Here is an 11689-nt window from a genome sequence, read left to right as displayed (position 1 = left end):
GTCTCATCAATCAGGACTATGTCATCAGCGAATAACATACACCATGGTACTTCCCCTTGAATATGGTGTGTTAGTGCATCCATTACTAAGGCAAATAAGAACAGGCTAAGCGCTGATTTAGAAGACCCTGAAAGTACATCTGTCATCTCTGTTTAATTTGGGACTTCCCAATCAAGACTCTACCGTTCTCGTCTTTGATGCACATCACTTGATCCAGATCCCGAGCCTTCCTCTCTCTCGCTTTAGCCAGCCGAAACAACTTCTTATCCCCGCCTTTTTCCCCCAATTCCTTGTACAGTCGGCCAAATGCTATATTCTTAGCCTCCGTGACCGCCAACTTAGCCTCCTTTCTTGCTACCTTGTACCTCTCTCTATTCTCTCTCTCCTGTCCTCCTCGCATGTACTCCCTACCAACTTCATATACACTTCCTTCTTCGCCTCCACTTTGCCTTGGACTATGTCATTCCACCTCCAGTCACCTTGGTGCCTGCTGGAGTGACCCTTCGATATCCCTAGCACCTCCCTCGCCGCCTCCCTAATACAGTTCGCCGTCGTAGCCCACATAGTGCTGGCGTCCTCACTACTCCTCCATGCTCCCATAGCCGATAACCTCCCCTCCAACTCCTGTGCTTTATCCTTAGTTAAGACTCCCCACCTAATCCTCGGTTGACCATGAGCATACCTCTTCTTCTCCTTATCGTAATACCGACGTCCATTACCAAGAGCCTATGCTGGGTCACAAGGGTCTCACCCAGGATAACCTTGCAATCCTTGCACAACACTCTATCACACCTTCTGAGGAGGAGGTTATCAATTTGAGTTTTCATAACCGAACTTCGGAAAGTTACTAGATGCTCCTCCCTCTTTGGAAAACTCGAGTTCGCAATCACCAGCTCGAAAGCCTTAGCAAAATCCAACAACGAAGAACCTCCTCCATTCCTATCCCCAAAGCCGAAGCCACCATGAACCTCGCCATAGTCACCAATAACCGACCCAATGTGGCCATGGAAATCCCCTCCGATAAGTAACCTCTCAGCGGGTGGAATACTCTGCACAATCTCGTCCAAACTCTCCCAGAAATGCCTTTTAACCTCCTCATCCAAGCCCGCTTGTGGTGCATAAGCACTAACAACATTGAGGATGCACTCACCAATCACCAACTTAGAATGTGTGTAGATTATAAAAACCTGAATAAACTATGCCCCAAGGATTCTTTTCCTTTGCCTTACATCGATCGAATGATCTATGCCATGGTCGGCCACGAGACTCTGAGTTTTCTCGATGCCTACTCCGGGTACAACCAAATACAGATGAACCCGGAGGACCAGGAAAAGACCCCGTTCATCACTAAGTATAGCACCTACTATTATAATGTAATACCGTTCGGACTAAAAAATGTTGGTGCAACTTATCAACGCCTAGTAAACCGAATGTTCGAAGAACAAATAGTAAAATCAATGGAAGTTTATATTGATGACATGTTATTTAAGTCCCTCCTAGGAAAGGACCATTTAAAGCATTTGCATAAGACTTTCGATATACTGAGGAAGTACAATATGAAGCTCAACCTAGAAAAGTGCGCGTTCGGGGTTGGCTTGGGCAAGTTTCTTGGCTTCATGGTGTCCAATCGGGGGATCGAGATCAACCCTAATAAAATCAAAGCTATCGAGGATATCACGGTCGTAGATAATGTAAATGTCGTGCAGAGGCTAATGGGGCGCATAGCCGCCCTAGGGCGATTCATTTCGAGATCCTCATATAGGAGTCACCGATTCTTCTTGCTGATTAAGAAGAAGAGAAATTTTGCATAGACTCCGGAATGCCAGCATGCATTGGAGGAACTAAAGCGATATTTATCGAGCCCGCCGCGGCTTCGTACCCTAAAAGCAGACGAACAACTTTACTTGTACTTGGCAGTCTCAGAGATAGTGGTAAATGGAGTCCTGGTACGAGAAGAACAAAGTACGTAATTCCCTGTCTAGTATGATTGTCGGATGATATTGAGTATCGACCCCGAACCACCATCAAGTCTTAGATCTTGGCAGACTTCATGGCTAACTTCGCGCCGGCCCTCGTACCCGAGATTGAAAAAGAACTGCCCATAAAATCGGGTACATCTTCGGGAGTCTGGACCTTCTTTATGGACAGTGCTTCAAACGCAAAGGGGTCCGGACTAGGCATCGTGCTAAAATCACTCATGGGTAACATAGTTAGACAGTCTATCAGAACTACAAAATTGACTAACAATGAGGCTGAGTATGAGGCCATGATTGCAAGTCACAAACTAGCTAAAAGCTTGGGAGTGGAGGTCATAGAGGCCAAGTGTGATTCCCTCCTTGTGGTAAACCAAGTTAACAGGACCTTTGAAGTCCGAGAAGACTGAATGCAGAGGTACTTGGATAAACTATAGGTGACTCTACATCGATTTAAGGTATGGACCTTGCAATATATACTTCAAGAACAGAACAACGAGGCCGAAGCTCTTGCAAATCTAGGTTCATCGGTCGAAGACAACAAACTCAACTCGGGGACTGTCATACAACTCATGAGATCGGTGATCGAAGAAGGCCATGCCTAAATAAACTCCACGAGTTTGACCTGCAATTGAATAAACAAGTACATAGAGTATTAAAGAACGAGAAACTTCCATCACAATCCAAAGGAGTCGAGGGCTCTGCGCAAAAAGGCAGCGCGGTTCATTTTGTCTGAAGACGGAACGCTGTTTAGAAGGATGTTCGATGGACCGTTGGCAATATATATGGGAGCGGGAGATACCGACTATGTTTTCACGAAGGGACCTTGGGAAATTATTGGGGTGCCAAATCATTGGTCCATAAAGTAATCAGAGCAAGGTACTACTGGACCGATATGGAGAAGGATGCAAAGGAGTTCATTTGAAAATGCGACAAATGCCAAAAGTATGCACCAATGATTCACCAGCCTGAAGAGCAGCTCCATTCGGTCTTATCTCCATGGCCGTTTATGAAATGGGGAATGGACATCATCGTCCCTCTTCTATCGGCCCCAGGTAAAGCTCAATTTATTTTATTTATGACTGATTATTTTTCCAAGTGGGTTGAAGCACAGACTTTCGAGAAATTCAGAGAAAAAGAAGTCATAAACTTTATTTGGGACCACATCATATGTCGATTCGGGATGCCCTCCGAGTTCGTATGTGATAATGGAAAGAAATTCATCGGCATCAAAGTGACTAAATTTCTCCAAGATCACCCGATCAAAAGAATCCTATCGATGCCTTATCATCCCGGCGGGAACAGACTAGCCGAATCGACCAACAAAACTATTATTCAGAACCTTAAGAAGAGATTGACCGGTGCCAAAGGGAAGTGCAGAGAGATACTTCTTGAAGTTATATGGGCATACCGCACAACATCGAAATCCAGTATCGGAGCAACACCATTCTCGTTAGTTTATGGTGTCGAAGCTCTAATTCTAGTCGAAGTCGGAGAACCTAGCATCAGATTTTGATATGTAACAGAAGAGTAAAATAACGAGGCCATGAATATGAGCCTAGAATTGTTGGACGAAAGATGCAAAGTCACCGTCATCTGATTGACCGCCCAAAAATAGCAGATCGAAAGGTACTACAATTGAAGAGCCAATCTTTGGCATTTTAACTTCACATACTTGGTGCTAAGAAAAGTCACCCTCAACACCCAAAATCCGAATGACGGGAAACTAGGTCCAAACTGGGAAGGACCGTACTAAGTTCTCAAAATCATCGGAAAAGGATCCTACAAGCTCGGCACGATGAACGATGAACAACTACCGAGCAATTGGAACGTATCGCACCTAAAATGATACTACTACTAAGGTACGACCCCTTCCATTTTCATTTATATTTTAAACTAACTATTGCAGGTGTTCAATCCGAAACAACGATGGACTCTTCGATACCAAGTCTTTAGGTCTAAAAGCACGCATTGCACTCTTTTTCCCTTAGACCGGTTTTGTCTGAAGTGGGTTTTCCAACGAGGTTTTTAATGAGGCAACCATTGATCGTGCTAACTTAGGACAATTCAACAGTATCCAAGGCTTCTTTACAATCAACCTCGAATACTGAGGAGCATTGCCCTCGAACGTCAACTTTGTTACGAGAAAATTACTTCATGGCATCAGGGTCTAAATAGGAAAAATTTGTAAGGGTCAAACGGTCAAACAAACCGTGCCCACATAGTTTGCTCGAACCCTAGCATAGAACATGTATGCATGTATAATCAATTATAAAGAGAAGTATTTTTCCTTGCCGATATCTCACGCCTTAGAATTTTTTTTCTAATTTACAATTTTATACTCTGGATCTATTATGTAAACAGGCTTAAGGAACGATCATAACCAAAGTTTGGATAATTACCCCCATGCTCAGGGACTGTCATCCGAAAATAAACGAGATCAGATTATTAATACTTCACGATCATACGACCTTTTAGGCAACCCTCGATTTTTATAGGCCACGACCACCCGAGGATTGACACTTCGGGAAAGCTCGAAGTAAACAGGAAAAAAAGCCTAAGGGGAAAATCCTGAACTAAAGAGGCTACGGCCAAATTAACACGGTTCGAAGACGTTCGAATTTCGCAACAAAATAGGCCTTCGAATTCTTTTATAAACCGATTAAAAGGGCTACCCCCAACAAAATCGTAAAAGGATTCGATTATATCAAGCCTCAAAAATTCTAACGAGTAAAAATTTGTTCGAACTCTCGAACAGTTCCTTATTTCATGCTAAGGCATTACAAGTTTTACAAATACAGATGATAAAAAACTTTTCAAGTCGAAAAGGGGAGAAAGCCATAAACAATATTTTTACAAAGGCCATGTCGGACTAATACAAAAGCCTAAGGGATGTATTTGCTTTGAGTTCGACCATTGTCGCTCAAATAAAAAAACCTAATAGTTACCTTACTTCGAGTTCGAGCAAGCACTCACTCGATCATAAAGGATATAATAGTTTGGTTTCAATCAGAATGTCTAATCCTCGGACCTTAGAATACAATTTCATTATTTTTTGAGGCAAAAAGGAAGAAAATTTTATATATATGTCAAAAATCATTTACAAGGGCAGCATGGCCCGATTAGAATTCTCTACAAAAAGCCGAAATGGCCTTAAAAGAAACACAAAGAAATATACAAATTTTGAGGGCCTAGTCTTCTCCGGGAGCAGTGTCTTCACTCTCGGGGCCTTCTCCACTTTCGTACCCGTTCATGCGCCCAGAATCATCATCGTCAAGAAAGGCCAACAATTTGGCTTCAGTTTCAAGCTCTTTGGCACTCTCGATATCGGTTGTAAGATCAAAACCACGAGCATGGAACTCCTCGAGAGTCTCCCTTCGAGACTGGTATTTAGCATGCTCGGCAACCCAGTTTGCTCGAACCAGAGCAGCTTCAACAACCTCTTTTGCTTGAACTTGACCAACTTCAATGTCGGTCCGGTAGACGGTCACCATTGCATCAACATTAGCCTTGGTCGTTTCGATCTCCAATTTGGCCGCTACAAGTTTTGTGGCCAGCTTTTCTCGATTGCAAGTCGCTGAACGCAACCGAGACTGGAACTCCTCAATTTTCTTGGCTTGTATCAAGTTATTCTCTTTCAATATTCGAAGTTGGGTTTCAGTTGAGCTCAGTTAGCTTCCCTTTCTGAGGCCAGGCGGTCCATTTTCTCCTTCCATCATTCGGCCTCAGTTTTTAGTGCATCTGCTTCTTCATGAAGTTGCCTGATCACGTCAAGCTTTTGTTGAACCTGTAGGTTCGAACCATTAGCTACCACGCCCGAATCTCCATCACTAACTGCAAATATTTTTCTTACCTACTCGATCAGTTTGGTGTGTTCTTTCTAATCTGTTTCTAGCTCAGCACGGAGGCCTTTAGCTTCCCCTTCTCTTTGCTCAGTGAGAAGATTGAAGGTATCCTTTTCCTCAGTTAACCCTTGAATCTCGGCCTCATAACGGCTCAGTTTACCTCGAAATTGGAGGAAAGCCACGTGATGAAGCACCAAAGCCTACAAACATAGAAAGGAAAGTTATATAAATGGAGAAAAATTTAAGTATGAAAAGTTATACCCAGTTTAGAGCCTATTGGGCTTCGTTGAAAAGACTAGGCGCTCCCACATCGTCCATATGGGCTTGGTATTCTTCCAGGGCCAAGCATCAGAGGTAGCTAGCCACCCCTATGGGGGAAGCAAGAACCCGGGAATCCTTTAGGACCATGATAACGATTGTTCGATTGCACCCGAGATCGGCACTAGGGGCCGGAAACTGATTGGTCAGTTTAAAACTCGAGGAAGCCTCGCTCGAGCTCTTCTTAGAAACCTCCAAGTCACTCAGACCGGTGACATCTTCTACCCCAACAAAATAACCACGCAAAGGATCTTCCTCTCTGTGGGCTACTTCCCCGTGACAAGTCTCCACGGCTTGAGCATCGCGTATTGTCGAATCAGAAATTGAAGGAAATGAGGGGGAATCCCCATCTCTATTGTCCCAAGTGGGTCTTTTTAGGCACCGCCTTCATCTTGGGGATCCTCGAGCCCGGTTTCTGCACCAGCGTCCACCGCCTCTTCAGCGGTCTCTTTGCCTCGAGATAAAGCATCTTCGGTTCCTCTTGGCTCGGGGACTTGGGCCGAAGTCTCCTCCCCGACCTCATCGAGCATAGGTAGAGTATTATCAACTCTCATCGGTTCCGAAGTTCTCCGAAACTCGGTGCTAGCTCGCGCATAGGCCACCAGCGCAGAATCATCTTCTTCTTCTTCTTCTTCTTCTCCTCCTCCTCCTTTTTCTTCTTCTTCTTCTCCTTCTTCTTCTTCTTCTCCTTCTTCTTCTTCTTCTTTTTCCCTTAGTCTTTGGACTGACTCCATAGTCACTGCGATTATGTTCCCATTGGGTTTACGAGTTGTTCTCTTCTGGGTTTTTTGACCCTCGGAGTTTGAGGCCCTTTTCCTTTTATTCTCCTTTCGCCGGTTTCTAGATAGGTGGTGAAACTTCTTCATCATCGAACGGGGGTCTCATACTCGTGTCCTTTCCAAGACCTACAAAAGGAGAAAGTAAGTAAACTTATGTTTGAAAAGATGTTTGAACGATAGGCAAATCGGTAAATCAGGAAGAAGGCTTACCATGTTTACGAGCCTCCGAACGACCCTTTGACAAATCGCTCCATGCGTGCTTGGCATGTGTTGACGTTGAAACCGAGCTCCTAACCTAGTTTTTGAGGTGGGGAACCGCACCTCGCATCCAAGCAACGAATGCATTGAGAAAAACACTAATAATAAAGGATGAGGAATTAAAAACAGCGAACAGAAAATAAAGATGGAATCGTACTTACGTTTCATATTCCATTTCTTAGCAAATGTCATGCTTTCAGCCGGGATTAGGTCCGTAGTTTTCACTCAAACGAACCGGCCCATCTAGCCCCGATTTTTTTCATCGTCTATACTCGCGATAGGCGCCTTGGTGGCCCGGTGTTGGAGCTTTGTCATGCCACCTCAATAGAGTCGAGGACAATACAACCTTATGAGGTGGTCAAGGGTGAAGGGGAGCCCGTCGATTTTACTCCTGAAGAAACGGAGCAGTATCACGATCCTCTAGAAAGAGGGGTGAATTTGGCCGAGGGTCACCTGATATTTTTTGCAGAAATCTACGATGACCAGATCGAGGGGACCTAACGTGAAAGGGTATGTGTAAACACTCAAGAACTGGGTAATGATCGCTTCTTTTGGTGCCGGTATCACAGCCTCTTTATTTCCCTAGTTGCAATATTTCTTCACCTGGTCAAGAAGGCTTTTGGGTATCGAGCATATATATCTCGATACCGGCTCACAACGACCAGGAACCGATAAGGTTTTCTCGACCTTAAAGTCAGAATCAATGACACACCTCCCCCCCCGCCCCGAAATAAGCCCTTCAAGGCGTGGCTCCACCACTGGTTTCTCGCCGGTCGGCCGAGACGAGGAACCGGTTTCTTTTTGCAGAACGAGTTTTAGATATTTTGGCCATTTTATTTTTTGTAGGCAAAGAAGAATAAAGATTGGAATATTTGGTGTTTTAGGAAGAACAAGCAAAGAACTCAAAGAACTGAAAATAGGAAGCTTTGAAGAAGGCAAAGAACTATGAAGATTAGAATTAAGTAGATTGAAAGTAAAATTTCAAAGAATGAAGAAAATGGCTATTTATTGGTTTCACAACGACGATTCAAAGGTCGTAGTGGCCGACCGTCGACTAACGCGCATTAAATGCCTAGAAAACTATACTGACAGGATGTTTTGGTCGCCTCTGACGCTTGCGTCATGATGCTTACGTCATGATAAACCGAGCAAAAATTCGAAGACTCAATTCGTTTATTGTCATTACACTCCAAAAAATGAGGGGACTATCTGTATACAGTCAAAATCGGGCTTGCATAATTTTGTATGGCTAATCAAAATCGGAGCGGCAGACCAAGGCTCGGCCTCGCGTTGTATTGAACCATGGCACGAAGATGGATTTCTAAGCTTATGAATCAATGACCGATGAAGATTGAGACCCGCCGTGATCGAGACTGAAGCGGGATAGAGATCGAGCGAGAACGAAGGGAACCTGCTAAGTCGAATAACAGAAAGTCGAGATATCCGTAATTGGGCAAGGATCGTGGCGGAAACCTCGGCATGTATCAAGTCATGACCGGTTATTTAGCCAATCATGGGATTTCCTTATGTATTTAGAATTGTAGCATAAGTAGAATTCCTCTACTCTATAAAGGGGGTTCTAATCATTTTGTAAACATCACATCCACGCATAACAAAGCAATAGATAACATATTCTCTCTTAAAACAACCTCATTCTGCTGTTCAGTTCATACTTTTCAATTACACGTTCATTCGGTTCAAGGGCGATCTAGCTCGAGGGCCAAGTTGCGGTTTATATTGGTTTGCGTTATTTTACAGTTAATTTCCAACATTAATTCTCATATTTCTCAGTTTGTGCCAAGTGAAATCACATATCCTTAAAATCATATTATAAATTTAATTGTTATCCGATTTTAAGGGTAAACAAAGATCATGTCAAGACATAGAGATCGAGCAGCTAGAGAAGTACAATACGTTTTTTCAGGAATACAATGAATAAATAAGTCCACTGTACTCATGCATATATAGGAGACAGTTGAATTCCTTAAGTGTAACTCTCTTGTTAATTACACTCTAACCCCATCACTAGTACCTTAAAGTTTAAAGTGAAGAATTTGAATTATAAGAAAGCAACTAAAAGATGATAAAAACAGATTCCTTATTGATATTATTCAATTAAAATTCCGCAAATTTGTGAAAAAACACATGCAGAGTTATTAAAGGTAAATTATGCTCAGTCATATATCATGAGAACTAGAATAAAAATTATCAATATTTAAGGGACTAAAAGTGCAAATTTACCTTATTCTAATTTGAGTGCATTAACTTTAAAATAGATTGGAGATTAAAGGAATTATGTAACACCAGTGGAAAAGATTGAATAAGTAATTCAATTTACTAACCCTCAGTAATTAATTACTGTATATCAGTTTATCATGAAATATTCAGTAATTAATTATAGACGTAGCCCAATTTAAATCGAGTTCGAAACCGAAATGTGGTTCTTTTGGACTCAAAACACTTGTTTAGGTGTAAAAAAAGGTTTTTAGTCTATATAAAATACGGTTATGAACCGCGTTTTACCTTAACGGCCGTTTGGGATGTTAAGGTAAAGCGCGGTTTGTTACCGTATCTTATATAAAACGTGGTAATGAACTGCGTTTTACATGTTAGCTGATAAGACAACTATATAAAACGCGATTTATTTCTGCGTTTTATATAAAACGCGGAAATGAACCCGCGTTTTACATATTTTGTGGGCCCACCAATTACTCTTCTGCTCTTAACTGACAGAACATAATTCAAATATGTAAAACGCCCATTTAAACCGTGTTTTACTTCCAAAAATTTGGCCCCTCCCCCCTTCCTGGATTGGGCATTGCCTTATTTAAAGGCGTTAAGTGTTTTGAGAAAAATCATTCAGAAATACACCAACTTCGTGATAAATTTTTCTTGTTGTTAAATTCTCAAGCTTTTTCATAATGTCTGAAGAGCGAAAAGTAAGAGTTTCATTATAATGGAGGAGAGGGGGGAGGGGGGAGGGAGGGTGAGGTTATGGTGGCGAATAATTCAGTGAGCTATAGTTTATCTCCAAGGAGTCATGTTAAGTTGCCACTTACAATGGAGTACGATAGACTGGTATCGTTGTTATGCAATAAAATGAGGTTGAGCAAACATTCAGTGAATCTTAAAGTAACCGGAAGATATCCGTACTCTGTGACTCCGCAAGGGGTTGCTTGTTACACTGACTTTAACATCGAGGATGATGAAACTCTGAAAGATTTTTTGGCGACTCCCGATGAATACTAGGAACTTATTTTGATAAAAATGATGGAAATGTACGTAAAGCATGCAGATGTTCGCAATAATAATGTTGCGCAAAGCAGCGATAACCCTCAATAATCGAGTGGTTATTCTGGAGCAGTTTTAGCCCAACAGGTTCCGGCTGTAAGAGTTTGGCCGGATCTAAACTTATCTCCACGGGCGAACGAGGAGCGGGGAAATAATTTCTCTCCTACTTTACATAATTCACAAGACGACTGGTAAACTTCAAATTTCCCTTGTGTTACGATGTTTATTTTTATTGTATTAAATTTGTAATAACACTCATATATTCCACAGGGGGTACCATCCAGATATGAATTTTACAAGTTATGACCCCACACCCAGTTGGAATATGCGTAGTTTTGGTGTGTTGGATCATGGTGGTCCATCCGGGAGTCATCATCAACAGGATAATGTCCATCATGGAATGTCAACACATTACGACTTTTAAGTGAAGTGATATAGCTATATGTAAAGTATTTATCAATTTGAGTAGCTTATCATTTTGTTGTTTGTGTAGTGAAAACGAGCAAGTTGATGGTCCTGACCTCACTCAGTTGCCCGATGACAATGTATTTACTCGGAATTTGGCACTTGCGCAGAGTCAGGAAGATAATAGTGATTATGACAACAACGCCGATAAGTCTGGAGATGACACACCCTTCCCTGACGAGGGTGATGATGAGGAGGAAGTGAATGTCGAACCTGAGCTGACGAAGGAGCATGCTCCACCTCCCATTAGACCAAGAGTGTACGAATTCCACATGTCATTTCATTCAAGGCATATTCCCTACCTTGATAATTTTCCAAGTATGCAGGATGTGGATGCCCTCACAAGGGATCTTGACGAAATTCGTCCCGCAATGTGGGATGAGTCTAGACCAACGGTGCTAGCAAAGGGCATGTTTTTTCGCGATAAAGCTTGCCTATCCAGGGCTTGTAAAATGTACAACGTAAGAGAGTGTCGTGAGATGATAGTATGAGAATCAAGTCTGGAGGTATACAAGGTTTTTGCTATAGATGGTTTACATGTTGTCACTGGATGCTGCGTGCGAGTAAGAAGGAAACAGGGTTGTAGAAAGTGGGTAAATATATTAGCACCCACAATTGTGAAATGGACACATTCAATAGGAATCACTTCAACTTGGATGTTGACTTGATTTCTCTTCAACTGATTCCACACTTGGAAGTGTCCATTAGGTACAAGATCAAAGAGTATATTACATCCATCCATCATGAATATGGGTGTACT

The 11689-nt window shown here is 42.4% G+C and overlaps 1 protein-coding gene across 1 annotated transcript; it reads right to left on the bottom strand.

Moving 5' to 3' along the window:
• Positions 1 to 354: 354 nt before the first annotated feature.
• On the bottom strand, positions 355 to 2974 carry LOC138871215 (uncharacterized). Its single transcript, XM_070149084.1, has 4 exons — positions 2938 to 2974; positions 2541 to 2598; positions 891 to 1125; positions 355 to 726 (listed from the first exon to the last, which is right to left on the bottom strand). Exons 1-4 carry the CDS (start codon positions 2972 to 2974, stop codon positions 355 to 357), a joined length of 702 nt encoding a protein of 233 aa, XP_070005185.1.
• Between the last annotated feature and the right edge of the window lie 8715 nt (positions 2975 to 11689).

Source organism: Nicotiana sylvestris, chromosome 6 (assembly GCF_000393655.2).
Source record: "Nicotiana sylvestris chromosome 6, ASM39365v2, whole genome shotgun sequence".
NCBI lineage: Eukaryota > Viridiplantae > Streptophyta > Magnoliopsida > Solanales > Solanaceae > Nicotiana > Nicotiana sylvestris.
The sequence above is the reverse complement of the archived record's forward strand: the minus strand, read 5'-3'. Positions and strand labels throughout refer to the sequence as shown.

What these genes read in the sequence shown, in the direction of transcription:
- LOC138871215 (XM_070149084.1), bottom strand. Translation starts at nt 2,974, where the DNA reads ATGGAGATAAGACCGAATGGAGCTGCTCTTCAGGCTG. An exon ending in TGGAGCTGCTCTTCAGGCTG is followed by an intron (nt 2,599 to 2,937) that starts GTGAATCATTGG and finishes ATTCAATTGCAG; the next exon opens with GTCAAACTCGTGGAGTTTAT. An exon ending in TTGCTAAGGCTTTCGAGCTG is followed by an intron (nt 727 to 890) that starts GTGATTGCGAAC and finishes GACCCAGCATAG; the next exon opens with GCTCTTGGTAATGGACGTCG.